This window comes from Mauremys reevesii, linkage group 8 (genome assembly GCF_016161935.1).
Source record: "Mauremys reevesii isolate NIE-2019 linkage group 8, ASM1616193v1, whole genome shotgun sequence".
NCBI classification, from domain to species: Eukaryota; Metazoa; Chordata; order Testudines; family Geoemydidae; genus Mauremys; species Mauremys reevesii.
Genome location: NC_052630.1, coordinates 37,036,231 through 37,054,337, shown reverse-complemented (window position 1 = coordinate 37,054,337; position 18,107 = coordinate 37,036,231). Strand labels below are relative to the sequence as shown.

Here is an 18,107-nt window from a genome sequence, read left to right as displayed (position 1 = left end):
GTGGAAGCAGAAGCAGTGTTTGACAGGGAGTGTGTGTGTGGGGAGAGATACAGAGTGTGTGTTGGCCAAGAATATGTTGGCATACTGTCTCTTAAAGTTCAGGCAGGAGCCTGAGCAAACCTCCTGAGGAAGGAGAAGAGAACCCCCCACCCACATCATCCACCTGCTCTGCAGAGCACAGCAGTCTCTCACTCTCTTCCCCCGGCAGCAACAGCTGGCTCTCCCCGCAGTGCCGCTCTCTTCCTACTACTAGAGAGAGCAGGATTCCACATTAATGGTTCTGTGGTTCCCTTCTGAGTAATTTTCAGAGATGTACAAACACACATATTCAAAAAAGATATCACTGCAAATGGAGTAAAATAAGCACTCACCTCTCTCACCGATTCTTTCTCCCCTTTCAGCTGAGAGTTAATCTGAGAGTCAAGTATGGAACCTCCTGCAGAGATGGTGTCAGCTGGTAGAGACGGTACCAGCGGCCTGAGAAATTTAAATTCGCTGGTACCAGACCCAGTTGTCAAGCAAACCTCATAACAATAAGATTGAGGCAGAGTCCCAGTGCCGCTCGTATCCGCAGGATTTGTGGGGAAGTTGCGGTCACTATAAAGGTTCCTGGACGACGGAACATACTGCTCTCGGCACTGCCTTGTCTTGTACAGCCGGATGGCAATAATCGTTACCACAGAAACCAGAAAAAGGAATGAAATGAAAGACAAAGAAATTACTAGATACAGGGTTAACATGTCCTGCTGCTCCTCCTCTTGTGGTACATCCAGTAACTGTATGTAGGCGTCTGAAAACCCATCCACCAGAAGCACATTAAGCGTCGAGATGGTGGATCTGGGTGGCTCTCCGTTGTCTCTAACCAGGACGATAAGTTTCTGTTTCACAGAGTCCGGGCTCGTTATAGGCCTGCTGGTTTTTACTTCCCCGGTTTGGAGTCCCACAGCGAAGAGACTTGGGTCTGTGGCCTTGAGCAGCTGGTAGGAAAGCCAAGAATTCTGACCGGAATCTCCATCCACAGCCACCACCTTCGTCACCAGGTAACCCGCCTCCGCCGATCTGGGAACCAGGTCATTAGCGGGGACGCTGCTGTTCTGCAGAGGGTATAAAATGAAGGGGGCGTTGTCATTTTCGTCAATTATCACAACTCGGACAATGACTTCAGAGCTCAGTGGCGGGGACCCGCCATCTGCAGCTCTCACTGTAACCTGGAAATCCCTCGTTTGCTCATAATCCAGAGACTGCAGCGCGTACACGTTCCCGTTCTCGGAGTTTATGGAGATGGAGGAGGAGAAGGGGAGGTCACCGATGTTGCCAGGCAATGCCGAATACGTCACTTTGGCATTCTGCTCTGTGTCTAGGTCAGCAGCATGGACAGTTCCAATCAACAGGCCAGGGGCGTTGTTCTCCTTCAGGTACATGACGTATGAACTTTCATTAAATACAGGGGGGTTGTCATTAATATCCGACAGCTGAACTCGGATGATCCTCACTGAGGTGAGCCTCGGAGTGCCCCGGTCTGTGGCTGTGATGGTTATGTTATACTCAGGCACTTTCTCTCGGTCCAGGGGCTTTTGTGTAACAAGCTCGTAATAATCCTTCAGAGTCGATTTTAAAGCAAAAGGGACATTGTCCTGAATGGAGCAGAGCGTTCTGCCATTGTCCCCGGAGTCTCGGTCTCTCACACTGAACAGGGCCACCACTGTCTCAGGGGAGGAGTCCTCGGGTATAGTGCTGGTGAGGGATGTCAGCGTCACTTCCGGGGTGTTGTCATTCATGTCCTTGATTTCCACCACGACTTTGCAGTGCGAAGTAAACCCCCCGCCGTCCGTGGCCTGAACTTCTATTTCATACAATGCTGCATCTTCGAAATCAATTATCCCCAAAACAGTGATTTCGCCAGTGAACGGATTTAGCTGAAATAACGTGAGGACTCTGTCAGGGACCTGCCCGAATGAATAGGTGATTTCTGCATTTGAACCTTGATCCAAATCACTGGCTTCAACCGTAGTGACCAAAGTGTCCCGCGGACTATTTTCCATTAACTGCACCTTGTACACCGACTGACTAAACTGCGGGAAGTTATCGTTGCTGTCCAGCACATTAACGCGTATTCGGGCTGTGCCGGTTCTCTGGGGCAGGCCCCCATCGGCGACTGTGAGAATCAGCATCAACTGCGCCTGTTCCTCCCGATCTAATTGTTTCTCTAATACCAGCTCCGCGTATTTACTGCCGTCGCCCCGGGAAAGCACATCCAGGCTGAAGTGCTCATTGGAGCTGATTGCGTAACTCTGGATGCCGTTTGTTCCTATATCTGGATCTTGGGCCCTTTCCAAGGGGAAGCGGCTATTTACGGGGAGCAGTTCAGGTATTTTAAAAACGAATTCATTTTTAGAGAATTTAGGGGAATTGTCATTCACATCATCTATCTGCACCTCCATTCTGTACAGCTGCAGTGGATTTTCCAACACAATTTCGAATTGCAGAAAACACGGATCTCTCTGTCCGCACAGATCCTCACGGTCTATTTTCTCCTTTATTATCACATCCCCGGAGCGTGTGTTCAGCTCAAAATATTGCTTGCTGCTTTTAGAAACCAGCCGGGCACTGCGACCAGACAATTTCCCTACATCTAGTTTCAAATCCTTTGCAATATTAGCAACTAGGGACCCGCTTTTCTTCTCTTCGGGCACAGAATAGCGGATCGTCTCACACGCCCCCAGGGACAGACACAGACATAGAAAGAAAGACAGAACTTGCCTTTTCCAGGAGCGATTCTCCATTCCGCCAGCCATTCCCGGGTCAGATTTGAAACACAGGCCTCTCTGCAAAGCTGCTGCAGCCATTCATATGTTGTGCTAGAGAGAAAACGATTTGTCCGCCAATATTGATTTTATTTGTAATTCTTCAGCCCTCCTTTCCCTGTAATCCTCTGTCACCCGTTCCCGGCGCAGACCCGTTGCAGTCTGGATTCCGATGTCTGAGTGCAGTTTCCAGTGAGTGCCGACGGAGTCCAAAAAGATGCATTTTTAGCACCGTCTTTGCTAATATCGCCACCTTGTGGTGCAGCTAAAATAAGACATCCCATGTTTACATTTTAAACTTACTACGTGCAGTTATTAACTGCACAGCCAAGATTTCTCTATTAACTACAAATTGTGGTTATAACATTGCACAGTGAAAACTTTGAAATATTAAGGCAGATTATTACCGATTAGAGGAGATAGAGAGTTGCAAAATAATATAATAGTCAATTGAATTGTGATCCTTCCACACCAAAGTTTCCTTTCTCACATGCCAATACTTTTATTCTTCACAGCTAACTAAGTAAACAAGTTACTGCAATTCTATCACACGTCGCATCGCTTCTCTTTCGTCTACAAAGTTACAATATTTTGGGAATCCCTAAATCTATTATTCCCTTTTCTATTACGGTGTCCCAGAGTAAATCTAGGATCGACCCAGTGGTTAAACACGCATCATATAGGTAATTGTGGGGAAGGGATCTCGTCCTTGCAGCTACACAATTATTCGAGAAAATGAGTCTCCCATAGCAAGTGGAAGAAGCAAATGTATCTTTCTCCTGATTTTTTTATCTTATATATTTTATGTCAATACAGGCCATAACAGAAACAAGAAACAAATTAAATTGAAGTCATAGAGAAGTAACGTATATATTTAATATCCCATCACATTCCTCTTGCGTAGTTATGTCACTGGATTGCATTTGTGCATCTGAAAATCCTCCACTAGCAGTATAATTAGCATTGCAGCAGCGGATTGGGGAGGTGTCCATTGTTTTTAATAATATTTAGCTTTTGTGTAAAGGAGTCACGCTCCGTAAATGGGATCGTGTTTTCTCTTCCGCATTTTGGAGTACGACAGTGAATAAATCTGCATCAGCGGCCTTCAGCAGTTGGTAGGAAAGACAAGAATTCTGACCAGAATCTCAATCTAGAGCCACCAATTTACCTTCGTTGCTCTGCGAGACATGTCATTAAATGGGGAGATTAGAGAGATTCCCAAACCTGAGCTGGCTTTTGTAGGTGACAAATCTGAGGAACTGTCACAGATTGAAGTGTCACTAGAGGAGGTTTTGGAATTAATTGATAAACTCAACATTAACAAGTCACCAGGACCAGATGGCATTCACCCAAGAGTTCTGAAAGAACTCAAATGTGAAGTTGCAGAACTATTAACTAAGGTTTGTAACCTGTCCTTTGAATTGGCATCGGTACCCAATGACTGGAAGTTAGCTAATGTAACGCCAATATTTAAAAAGGGCTCTAGGGGTGATCCCGGCAATTACAGATGGGTAAGTCTAACATCAGTACCGGGCAAATTAGTCAAAACAATAGTTAAGAATAAAATTGTCAGACACATAGAAAAACATAAACTGTTGAGCAATCGTCAACATGGTTTCTGTAAAGGGAAATCGTGTCTTACTAATCTATGAGAGTTCTTTGAAGGGGTCAACAAACATGTGGACAAGGGGGATCCGGTGGACATAGTGTACTTAGATTTCCAGAAAGCCTTTGACAAGGTCCCTCACCAAAGGCTCTTACGTAAATTAAGCTGTCATGGGATAAAAGGGAAGGTCCTTTCATGGATTGAGAACTGGTTAAAAGACAGGGAACAAAGGGTAGGAATTAATGGTAATAATTGGAGATATACCAATCTCCTAGAACTGGAAGGGACCTTGAAAGGTCATTAAGTCCAGCCCCCTACCTTCACTAGCAGGACCAATTTTTTTGCCCCAGAACCTTAAGTGGCCTCCTCAAGGATTGAACTCACAACCCTGGGTTTAGCAGGCCAATGCTCAAACCACTGAGCTATCCCTCCCTCCTATAAATTCTCAGAATGGAGGTGGGTAACTAGGGGTGTTCCCCAAGGATCAGTCCTAGGACCAATCCTATTCAATTTATTCATAAATGATCTGGAGAAAGGGGTAAACAGTGAGGTGGCAAAGTTTGCAGATGATACTAAACTGCTCAAGATGGTTAAGACCAAAGCAGATTGTGAAGAACTTCAAAAAGATCTCACAAAACTAAGTGATTGGGCAACAAAATGGCAAATGAAATTTAATGTGGATAAATGTAAAGTAATGCACATTGGAAAAAATAACCCCAACTACACATACAACATGATGGGGGCTAATTTAGCTACAACGAGTCAGGAAAAAGATCTTGGAGTCATCGTGGATAATTCTCTGAAGATGTCCACGCAGCGTGCAGAGGCGGTCAAAAAAGCAAACAGGATGTTAGGAATCATTAAAAAGGGGATAGAAAATAAGAGTGAGAATATATTATTGCCCTTATATAAATCCATGGTACGCCCACATCTTGAATACTGTGTACAGATGTGGTCTCCTCACCTCAAAAAAGATATTCTAGCACTAGAAAAGGTTCAGAAAAGGGCAACTAAAATGATTAGGGGTTTAGAGAGGGTCCCATATGAGGAAAGATTAAAGAGGCTAGGACTCTTCAGCTTGGAAAAGAGAAGACTAAGTGGGGTTATGATAGAGGTATATAAAATCATGAGTGATGTTGAGAAAGTGGATAAGGAAAAGTTAATTACTTATTCCCATAATACAAGAACTAGGGGTCACCAAATGAAATTAATAGGCAGCAGGTTTAAAACAAAAAAAAGGAAGTTCTTCTTCACGCAGCACACAGTCAACTTGTGGAACTCCTTACCTGAGGAGGTTGTGAAGGCTAGGACTATAACAATGTTTAAAAGGGGACTGGATAAATTCATGGCGGCTAAGTCCATAAATGGCTATTAGCTAGGATGGGTAAGAATGGTGTCCCTAGCCTCTGTTCATCAGAGGATGGAGATGGATGGCAGGAGAGAGATCACTTGATCATTGCCTGTTAGGTTCACTCCCTTTGGGGCACCTGGCATTGGCCACTGTCGGTAGACAGATACTGGGCTAGATGGACCTTTGGTCTGACCCGGAATGGCCGTTCTTATGTTCTTATGTTCTTCACGGGGGAGGTGCTGTTCTGAAGAAGGCATAAAATGAAAGGGGCACTGTCATTTTAATCAAATGGAACAATTACTTGCTGCCTGTAAAAATCCTATTGATGACATCAGCTGCCACTATATCACTAGATCAGAGAGGAGATAGCAAGACTGGGACTTTTCAGCTTGGGAAAGAGACTAATAAAGGGAGTGGGGATATGACTGAGGTCTATAATATCATGAATGGTGTGAAAAAAAACAAATAAGGAGGTGTTATTTACTACTTCTCATAACACAAGAAATGCAGGCACCAAATGAAATTAATAGGCAGCAGGTTTAAAACAAGCAAAAGGAAGTATTTCTTGAAATTCTTCACACAACGCACAGTCAACCTGTGCAACTCTTTGCCAGAGGATGGTGCGAAGGCCAATACCAGAACAGCATTAAAAAAAAAACTAGATAAGTTCATGGAGGATAGGTTCATGGCTATTAGCTAGGATGAGCATGGATGGTGTCCCCAACCTCTGTTTGACAGAAGCTGGGAATGAGTGACGGGGACAGATCACTGGATGATTATCTGTTCTGTTCATTCTCTCTGGAGCACCGGCACTGGCCACTGATGGAAGACAGGATACTAAGCTCGATGGACCTTTGGTCTGATGCAGTATGGCCGCTCTTATGTATGCATATAATAGGGGTCTTTCATATCTGTATTGATTGCTATGGATTCATAGACTCCAGAAGCTGTAAATAATGTTCATTTTATAGAATAGCAGTAAACATTGCCTCTTCCTTCTATAAGTACCCCCCTCATCAAAACCGCAGCCACTGCTGGCTATTCATAAAATTGGCTTTGACAGTGACTGGCTTATAAGACTTTCTGTACATTGATGCAGTCCAGAGGCTTGGTGTTTTGCAGCCTTTTCATGTAGTTTTGTCAGCACTGACTTTGCTGATTGGTCTCGCAAACCAAGCTGCTACACTTTCACTACATAAATCCATGGTACATCCACATCTTGAATACTGCCCGTCTCAAAAAAGATATATTGGAATGGGAAAAAGTACAGAGAAGGGCAACCAAAATAATTAGGGGTAAGGAACAGATTCTATATGAAGAAACATTTAAAAGACTGGGATTTTTAAGGTTCGAAAGAGATGCCTAAGAGGGGATATAATAGAGGTCTATAAATTCTTGACTGGTGTAGACAAAGCGAATAAGGAAATGTTATTTTGTCTTTCACATAATATAAGAACTAGGAGTCATGCAATGAAATGAAGAGGCAGCAGGTTTAAAACACAAGGAAGTACTTCACACAAAGCAGTGTCAACCTGTAGAACTTTTTGCCAGGGGATGTTGTGAAGGCCAAAATTAGAACAGGGTTAAAAAAAAAAACCTAGATAAGTTCCTGGAGAATAGGTCCACCAATAGCTATTAGCCAGGATGGGCAGGGATGCAATACCATGTGCTGCATGTCCCTACCCTCTGTTTGCCAGAAGCTGGGAGTGGGCAACAGGGGATGAATCACTCAATGATTTCCTGTTCTGTTCATTCCCTCTGAAGCACCTGGCATTGACCACAGTTGGAAGACAGGATACTGGGCTAGATGGACCATTGGTCCAACACAGTATGACTGTTTTTATGTTCTTATGTAAAAAAATAATGTATAATAATGAAAATGTTTAGTACAGAAACTCCCCAAGATAAGGACCTCTTGAGATTGCAACGATGTGAGATAACAACATTGTAAAATAATACATTTTACAAATCTTGGCCTAGTATGAAATGTATAAGTTTCCCAGTCACAAACCTAGCATTGTGGAGCAAAGTTACTGAAACAAATAAGAATCACAGGGGTAACCGTGTTAGTCTGGATCTGTAAAAAGCAACAAAGAGTCCTGTGGCACCTTATAGACTAACAGACGTATAGGAGCATAAGCTTTCGTGAGTGAATACCCGTGTGTCTGACGAAGTGGGTATTCACCCATTAAAGCTTATGCTCCTATATGTCTGTTAGTCTATAATGTGCCACAGGACTCTTTGTTGCTTAAAACAAACAAATGTTCTTTTAACGTGCCCCTCCTTTCTCCCTCCATTGACCCCACTCATAGTTGTTGTCCTTGGTCATTGGAGACCCAGAGTTCAGAGGTGCTTTTGCATGAGTTCACCTCCACTCTGGGTGGTAAGGGAGAGAAGGCACCTTGCTCATTCCTAGGGTTACCAGAAAGCAGGTGTGAAAAATTGGGATGGGGGTGGGGAGTAATAGGCACCTATATAAGACAAAGCCCCAAATATCAGGACTGACCCTATAAAATTGGGACATCCGGTCACCCTACTCATTCCTTCAGCCACTCACCACTCACTCAGGTCACTCACTATGACAATTGTGCATCATGCCACCATTCAGTCCACTGCTCTGTTGCTGATGGCCCTGTGCTGTCACCTTCTGCTGCCACCTGGCACTGTGACCTCTGCAAATCGGTCTCCTGAGATTCCACCCAGCTCTCAGTGATTTCATCTCTCAGTAAGGGAACCTCACTGCTAGTACAGGCTGAGATGTCTCTTCCATGGAAACACTCTCCCACTGCAGGTTTGAGCACTTAGACCTGATTATCAGTGATTTCAGCTCTAGTGGTCACTTAAAAAAACACACACACACAAAAGAATCTCCATGTAGCCTAAAAACCTCTATCTTTAAACAGGGGAAGGGGCAGGTCAAATAATGCTGTGACTCTTAGGCAGAGCCCACCACCACCAAGTAAAACTCCTGTCCCCTTCCTTTGTCTCTCCACTGATATCTGGCATCCACACTCTCTGCTTAGTGAATCCAATTCAGCTGAGAGTGTGACCAGTGCTAAATTTGTAATGAAAGATGCATCAGGGCTCAAGCAAGTTTTTTACTTTCATAACTGATGTGGCAAGTCCATAGGTCCCAGAGCTATGAACTGCCAAGACTACATGTGCTGGGGCTCAGCCCAGGCACAAATTAAGCACCTAGGTCACCCTCCTCAGAACAGGTCAAGAACACTTGTGCTGTCCTTTACTTATACAATAAAGATAACATTTCATTAGCCCCACATTCATTAAAAGTGATTTCTAACCCAACACCAGCCAAATCTGATCACTTTGGCAACACAGCTTGTCTGCTGGATACCGAGGCAGAAGAGGTGTGTTCATATAAATACAATATGGCCCCAGGGCCGCCCAGAGGATTCCGGGGGCCCGGGGTCTTTGGCGGCGGGGGGCCCTTCCATTCTGGGACCCGCCGCCGAAGTGCCCTGAAGACCTGCAGCGGGGCAGCCAAATTACCGCCGAAGCGGGACCCACCGCCGAAGTGCAGCCGGGTCTTCAGCGGTAATTCGGCGGCAGGGGGGCCCCCGCCGCGGGTCTTCGGGGCACTTCGGCGGCGGGTCACAGAACGGAAGGGCCCCCCACCGCCGAATTACCACCAAAGACCGAGCTGAACTTCGGCGGCGGGTCCCGCTCCGTCTTCAGTGGTAATTCGCCAGCGGGGGGTCCTTTGGCCCCGGAGCGGAAGGGCCCCCCGCCGGCAAAGACCGGGAGCGAAGAAGCTCCTGCGCCCGGCCCCGCAAGAGTTTTCCGGTCCCCCCAGAGTGAGTGAGGGACCCCACTCCAGGGGCCCCAAAAAACTCTCGTGGGGGCCCCTGTGGGGCTCAGGTTCTGGGGCAAATTGCCCCTCTTTCCCCCCCTCCGGGCTGCCCTGTATGGCCCTGATGCCTTCCACCCTCCACAGCCTGGCTAACAGGGTGACCAGATGAGATGAAGAAAATATTGGGACACATGGAAGGGCAGGGGAGGGTCCGCCGGTGGAAAAGAGAAAAAAAAGCCGAGTGCTGTTGGTGGAGGAGCAAAACTGTGCTGCTGGTGTGCCAGCGGAGTGAAATATCGGGATAAATTGTGTCCCAACCAAAGATCAGTTGGGACGTGGGACAACCACCCAGGATTTTATTGGGATGCCTGGTCACCCTACCGGCTCATCACTAGCTGTCAGAGGAGAACTCATTCAGACCTTACTTACAAATTATAATTTCAAATCATTAGGTTTCTCAACATCACTGAAACAAAGGCACCAAAACTGTCATAAAAAACAATAACTGTGTGAGGAAGTTGGTATTTCTTCATACTTTTCAAACCTTTTATGCTTTTTCAGGTACAAGTATTTTATCATATGTTTTATATGCTTTTAAAGTGTGTATTAATGTTTAAATTCAAATTTCCAACCAAGGACTAAATTGGCAACACCACATGTAAATAATGACTACTGTGAAGAGGGATGATGGGGAAATTCAGGGGAGGGGTTTGGGAAATCCCTCCCTTAGATACTTCTATTTTACTTTGTTTCCCTGATCTCTGTCATTTCACCTTCATACAGTAACCCTACAACTCGCACCTCATATAGATTACCTCGAAAAATACTACTGAAGAAGCAAGGTCAAGCTCAGATTCTCTGTAAAATTTCAAATTCCATAGAGCCCCCTGCAGAAAATAATTCTAGGTTACATAATTCTGCTATTATTGAGTTCTTGTCAAATACATAAACAATTACTTTTTAAATTTTCCTTTGACAACTTTCAATCTTTCTCTGCAGAGCTCAGAGACTCTGCGCGGAGACCAATATCACATTTTGATGAATGGGCTTTTAGAGAGGAAAAGAACATAACATATAAAAAGGAATTAAGAACAAATATCTTAGCCTGAACATCATAGAAGTGGAAAAATTTAATCAACTACAGAAAAGGCTCCCTAAGAAAAACATCTCTAGATATTTATGGAAATAAGATAAGTAATTTTCATAGCAGTAGAAACAAACATATTCCAGCAAGGTATTGATAGAAATGGAATGAAATAAGCACTCACCTCTCTCACCGATTCTTTTTCCTCCTTTAGCTGAGAGTTAATCTGAGACTCAAGAATGGACCCTCCTGCAACGCTGGGGTCAGCGGGTAGAGAAGGTACGAGCGGCCTGAGAAATTTAAATTCGCTGGTACCAGACCCAGTTGTCAAGCAAACCTCATAACAATAAGATTGAGGCAGAGTCCCAGTGCCGCTCGTCTCCGCAGGATTTGTGGAGAAGTTGGGATCACAATACAAGTTCCTGGACGATGAAACATACTGCTCTCGGCACTGCCTTGTCTTGTACAGCCGAGTGGCGACAATTGTTACCACAGAAACCAGAAAAAGGAATGAAATGAAAGACAAAGAAATGACTAGATACAGGGTTAATGTGTCCTGCTGCTCCTCCTCTTGTGGTACATCCAGTAACTGCATGTAGGCGTCTGAAAACCCATCCACCAGAAGCACATTAAGCGTCGAGGTGGTGGATCTGGGCGGCTCTCCGTTGTCTCTAACCAGGACGATAAGTTTCTGTTTCACAGAGTCCGGGCTCGTTATAGACCTGCTGGTTTTTACTTCCCCGGTTTGGAGTCCCACAGCGAAGAGACTTGGGTCTGTGGCCTTGAGCAGCTGGTAGGAAAGCCAAGAATTCTGACCGGAATCTCCATCCACAGCCACCACCTTCGTCACCAGGTAACCCGCCTCCGCCGATCTGGGAACCAGGTCATTAGCGGGGGAGCTGCTGTTCTGCAGAGGGTATAAAATGAAGGGGGCGTTGTCATTTTCGTCAATTATCACAACCCGGACGATGACTTCAGAGCTCAGTGGCGGGGACCCGCCATCTGCAGCTCTCACTGTAACCTGGAAATCCCTCGTTTGCTCATAATCCAGAGACTGCAGCGCGTACACGTTCCCGTTCTCGGAGTTTATGGAGATGGAGGAGGAGAAGAGGAAGTCACCGATGTTACCAGGCAATGCCGAATACGTCACTTTGGCATTCTGCTCTGTGTCTAGGTCAGCAGCACGGACAGTTCCAATCAACAGGCCCGGGGGGTTGTTCTCCTTCAGGTACATGACGTATGAACTTTCATTAAACACAGGGGGGTTGTCATTAATATCCGATAGCTGAACTCGGATGATCCTCACTGAGGTGAGCCTCGGAGTGCCCCGGTCTGTGGCTGTGATGGTTATGTTATACTCAGGCACTTTCTCTCGGTCCAGGGGCTTTTGTGTAACAAGCTCGTAATAATCCTTCAGAGTCGATTTTAAAGCAAAAGGGACATTGTCCTGAATGGAGCAGAGCGTTCTGCCATTGTCCCCGGAGTCTCGGTCTCTCACACTGAACAGGGCCACCACTGTCTCAGGGGAGGAGTCCTCGGGTATGGTGCTGGTGAGGGATGTCAGCGTCAATTCCGGAGCGTTGTCATTCATGTCCTTGATTTCCACCACGACTTTGAGGTGCGCATATAGACCCCCGCCATCCGTGGCCTGAATTTCTATTTCATACATTGCTGCGTCTTCAAAATCAATTATCCCCAAAACAGTGATTTCGCCAGTGAACGGATTTAGCTGAAATAACGTGAGGACTCTGTCAGGGACCTGCCCGAATGAATAGGTGATTTCTGCATTTGAACCTTGATCCAAATCACTGGCTTCAACCTTAGTGACCAAAGTACCTTTAGGACTATTTTCCATTAACTGCACCTTGTACACCGACTGACTAAACTGCGGGAAGTTATCGTTGCTGTCCAGCACATTAACGCGTATTCGGGCTGTGCCGGTTCTCTGTGGCAGGCCTCCATCGGCAGCTGTGAGAATCAGCATCAACTGCGCCTGCTCCTCTCGATCTAATTGTTTCTCTAATACCAGCTCCGCGTATTTGCTGCCGTCCCCCCGGGAATGCACATCCAGGCTGAAGTGCTCATTGGAGCTGATTGCGTAACTCTGTACGCCGTTTGTTCCTATGTCTGAATCTTGGGCCCTTTCCAAGGGAAAGCGGCTATTTACGGGGAGCTGTTCAGGTATTTTTAAAACGAATTCATTTTTAGAGAATTTAGGGGAATTGTCATTCACATCATCTATCTGCACCTCTATTCGGTACAGCTGCAGTGGATTTTCCAACACAATTTCGAATTGCAGCAAACACGGATCTCTCTGTCCGCACAGATCCTCACGGTCTATTTTCTCCTTTATTATCACATCCCCGGAGCGTGTGTTCAGCTCAAAATATTGCTTGCTGCTTTTAGAAACCAGCCGGGCACTGCGACCAGACAATTTCCCTACATCTAGTTTCAAATCCTTTGCAATATTCGCAACTAGGGACCCGCTTTTCTTCTCTTCGGGCACAGAATAGCGGATCGTCTCACACGCCCCCAGGGACAGACACAGACATAGAAAGAAAGACAGAACTTGCCTTTTCCAGGAGCGATTCTCCATTCCGGCAGGCATTCCCGGGTCAGATCCGAAACACAGGCCTCTCTGCAAAGCTGCTGCAGCCATTCATATGTTGTGCTAGAGGGAAAACGATTTGTCCGCCAATATTGACTTTATTTGTAATTATTCAGCCACCCTTTCCCTGTAATCCTTTGTCACCCGTTCCCGGCGCAGACCCGTTGCCGTCTGGATCCAAATGTCTGAGTGCAGTTTCCAGTGAGTGCCGACGGAGTCTAAAAAGATGCATTTTTAGCACCGTCTTTGCTAATATCTCCACCTTGTGGTGCAGCTAAATAAGACATCCCATGTTTACATTTTAAGCTTACTATGTGCAGTTAACAGCACAACAAAGTTTTCTCTATTAAGTACAAATTGTGGTTATAACATTTCACAGTAAACACAGTGGAATATTAAGGTAGATTATTACCGATTGGAGGAGATAGAGAGTTGGAAAATGATATAATAGTCAATTGAATTGTGATCCTTCCACACCACAGTTTCTTCTCTCACACCCCAATACTTTTATTGTTCACAGCTAACTCAGTAAAGAAGTTACTACAAGTCGATCCCCTATCCTATCGCTTCTCTTTCGTCCAGGAGGTTAGCGATATCCTGGAAATCTCTAAGTCCTATGGTTCCCTTGCTGGTGATGGACCAACTTGTTAAGCAAACATCATATAGGTAAGTGCCGGGAAGGGATCCAGTCCTGGCTTCTACACAATCATTCGAAAAAAATGTGTCTCCCATGGCACTTGGAAGAAGCAGGTCAGTGTATTTCTCTTGTCTTATGTATTTTATGGCATTACAGGCCACAACAGAAACAAGTAAAACAATGGAATTGAAGCCAAAGAGATAACTAAGTACACCTCTACCTCGATATAACGGGACCAGGTATAACACAAATTTGTATATAACACAGTAAAGCGGTGCTGGCGGTGCGGGGGCAAGGCTGTGCACTCAGGTGGATCAAAGCAAGTTCGATATAATGCGGTTTCACCTATAACGCAGGCCTGGTCTACACTACGCATTTAAACCGGTTTAAGGAGCGTAAAACCGATTTAACGCCACACCTGTCCACACTAAAAGGCCCTTTATATTGATTTAAATGGCTGTTTAAATCGGTTTCTGTACTCCTCCCCGACGAGAGGAGTAGCACTAATATCGGGATTAACATATCGGAATAGGGTTAGTGTGGCTGCAAATCGACGGTATTGGCCTCTGCGTGGTATCCCACAGTGCACCACTGTGACCGCTCTGGACAGCATTCTGAACTCTGATGCACTGGCCAGATACACAGGAAAAGCCCCGCGAACTTTTGAAATTCATTTCCTGCTTCCCCAGTGTGGAGAGCTCATCAGCACAGGTGACCACGCACAGGTAACAATGCAGTCTCCTGAGAATCAAAAAAGAGCTCCAGCATGGACTGCACGGGAGGTACTGGATCTGATCGCTATATGGGGAGAGGATTCAGTGCTAACAGAACTGCGTTCCAAAAGATGAAATGAAAAAGTATTTGAAAGAATTCCAAAGTGTATGATGGATAAAGGCCACAGCAGGGACTCATTGCAGTGCAGAGTGAAAGTTAAGGAGCTCAGACAAGCCTACCAGAAAACCAAAGAAGCAAACGGAAGGTCCGGTGCAGGTCCAAAAACATGCCGCTTCTACGCTGAGCTGCATGCAATTTTAGGGGGCTGTGCCACAACTACCCCACCCCTGTCCGTGGATTCCGAGGTGAGGGTTGTAATCTGTGCCATGTCTGAGGATTATGCGGATGGGGAAGATGAGGAGGAGGAAGAGGACAACGAGCTTGCAGAGAGCACACAGCACTCCGTGAGCCCCAACAGCCAGGAGCTTTTTCTCACCCTGACGGAATTACCCTCCCAGCCCTCCCAAGCCACTATCCCAGACAATGAAGCCATGGAAGGGACCTCTGGTGAGTGTACCTTTGCAAATATCAAGCATTGTTTTTTAAGCAAGCGTTTTTTTAATGATTGATTTGCCCTGAGGACTTGGGATGCATTCGCAGACAGTATAGTTACTTAGAAAAGTTTGTTAGCATGTCTGGGGATTGAGCGGAAATCCTCCAGGGACATCTCGATGAAGCGCTCCTGGAAGTACTCCAGAAGCCTTTGCAGAAGGTTTCTGGGCAAGGCAGCCTTGTTCCGTCCACCATGGTAGGACATTTTACCACGCCATGCATGTAGCAAGTAATCAGGTATCATTGCATGGCAAAGCATAGCTGCGTATGGTCCCGGTGATTGCTGGCATTCAAGAAGCATCCGTTCTTTATCTCGCTGTGTTATCCTCACCAAAGTGATATTATTCAGGGTAACCTGGTTGAAAATCAGGAATTTAAGTAAGGGGACACAGAGATGGCCATTTTCCTACTGGGTTCGTGGACTGCAGCAGCTTAAAAAAAAACCCTTTCCTGCACGTAGCCAAGCGTGGGGAGGGGAGGAATGAAATACCGATGATCTTTTTCGCGTTTGGTCAGCGGGGATCTTCCCGGCTACCAGCCCCGCGTTGGGGGCGGGAAGGGTGTTGATTAGCAGTGAGCTTGCATGGTATTAGCCATGCGTTGGGGGGAGGGGTAAATCACTGCAGAAGCCGAAAGACAGTGGCTTACCATGGCCGCATGCAAGATGAATTCTGTGTCTGTGAGATCTGTAACCACAGAGCCGCACGCACTCAGTATTAAGATGAAAAATGCGACCTTGTAGTGAAATCACATGTGCTATGTAAGGTGAATAGTGCTGTTCACTGTGAAAGAGTATAACCATTGTTCTGTAAAATGTATCTTTTAAAATATTTCTCTCCCTCATGCAGCTGCAAATATTTCAAGCGTCCCTCCTCCATCCCAAAGGCTAGCCCAGATAAGGCGGAGGAAAAAGAAGATGTGAGATGAAATGTTCTCGGATATTATGGAAGTTACACGCAAGGAAAGAGCTCATCTGAATGAGTGGAAGGAGGTGGTATCGAATTACAGGAAAGATGCCAGTGAACGTGAGGACAGGAGGGACACCCGAGATGAGAGGTGGCGGCAGGAAGATTGTCAGGAAAATCAGAGGTGGTGGCAGGAAGATCAGCGGTGGCGGGATGCAACTCTGGGGCTGCTGCGTGATCAAACTGACATGCTCCGGCATCTGGTGGAGCTTCAGGAATGGCATCAGGATCACAGAGTTCCGCTGCAGCCCCTGTATAACCACCCTCACCCCTCACCATGTTCCACATCCTCCTCACCCAGATGTGTAAGAACGCGTGGGGGGAGGCTCTGTGCACCCGCCCACTCCACCCCCGTGGACAGCCCAACCAGAAGGCTGTCATTACTGTGAAATTTTTTTAGTGGCCTTCTCCATCCCTCCTATCCTCCTCCCAAACCACACCCTTACTTCTCTCCCTCTTTTTATAATGAATTAATAAAGAATACATGATTTTTAAACTATAGTGACTTTATCTGCATAAGTAAGCTGTACTCGAAGGGGGAGGGTGAGTTGCTTACAGGGAATGAGTCAATCAAGGGGGGTGGGTGTTCATCAACAAACAGAGCAGTCACACCGTACCCTGGCCAGTGATGAAGCTCGTTTTCAAAGATTCTCTGATGCGCACCGCTTCCTGGTTTGCTCTTCTAATCTCCCTGGTGTCTGGCTGCGCGTAATCAGCGGCCAGGTGATTTGCCTCAGCCTCCCACCCCGCCATAAAGGTCTCCCCTTTACTCTCACAGAGATTGTGGAGAACACAGCAAGCAGCAATAACATAGGGGACATTGGTTTGGCTGAGGTCAGAGGGAGTCAGTAATGTGCGCCAGCGCACCTTTAAATGGCCAAATGCACATTCCACCACCATTCTGCACTTGCTCAGCCTGTAGTTGAACAGCTCCTGACCACTGTCCAGGCTGCCTGTGTATGGCTTCATGAGCCATGGCATCAAGGGGTAGGCTGGGTCCCCCAGGATAACGACAGGCATTTCAACATCCCCAACTGTTATTTTCTGGCCTGGGAAGTAATTCCCTTGCTGCAGCCGTTTAAACAGAGTAGTGCTTCTGAAGACGGGAGCGTCATGAACCCTCCCTGGCCATCCCACGTGGATGTTGGTGAAACATCCCTTGTGATCCACCAGTGCTTGCAGCACCATTGAAAAGTACCCCTTCCGGTTTACGTACTGGGTGCCCTGGTGCTCCGGTGCCAAGATAGGGATGTGGGTTCCATCTATCGCCCCCCCACAGTTAGGGAATCCCAGTGCAGCAAAGCCACCCACTATGGCCTGCACGTTTCCCAGAGTCACAACCTTTCGTAGCAGCAGCTTAGTGATTGCTTTGGCTACTTGCATCACAGCAGCCCCCACAGTAGATTTTCCAACTCCAAATTGATTCCCGACTGTCCGGTAGCTGTCTGGCATTGCAAGCTTCCACAGAGCTATCACCACTCGCTTCTCTACTGTGAGGGCTGCTCTGATCTTGGTATTATGGCGTTTCATGGCAGGGGCAAGCAAGTCACAAAGTTCCATGAAAGTGCCCTTACACATGCGAAAGTTTCGCAGCCACTGCGAATCATCCCACACCTGCAACACAATGCGGTCCCACCAGTCTGTGCTTGTTTCCCGGGCCCAAAATGGGCGTTCAATGGATAGAATCTGCCCCATTACCATCAGGATCTCCAAAGCGCAGGGGCCCGTGGTTTGAGAGAATTCTGTGTTCACGTCCTCATCACTGTCATCGCCGCGCTGCCGTATCCGCCTCCTCCTCGCCTGGGTTTGAAGGTCCTGGTTCACCATATACTGCACAAGAGTGCGCGAGGTGTTTAAAACATCCACGATTGCAGTATTTGAGCAGGGTCCATGCTTGCTGTGTTATGGCGTCTGC

General features: G+C 46.5%; 1 protein-coding gene across 9 annotated transcripts in view; it reads right to left on the bottom strand.

Moving 5' to 3' along the window:
- LOC120369807 (protocadherin beta-16-like) overlaps positions 1-18,107 on the bottom strand; it is a 73,315-nt gene that overhangs the window by 33,801 nt on the left and 21,407 nt on the right. For 2 of the 9 annotated variants that reach the window (XM_039483472.1, XM_039483478.1), the window contains exon 1: positions 372-3,023. The exons of 6 other annotated variants lie outside the window; for them this stretch is intronic. In XM_039483472.1, coding sequence (XP_039339406.1) covers positions 372-2,846 — 2,475 coding nt within the window. In that variant the 5' untranslated portion in view covers positions 2,847-3,023. Of the gene's footprint in view, positions 1-371; positions 3,024-10,840; positions 13,449-18,107 lie in introns of those variants that run through there. One more of the 9 variants, XM_039483473.1, reaches the window with a different exon arrangement.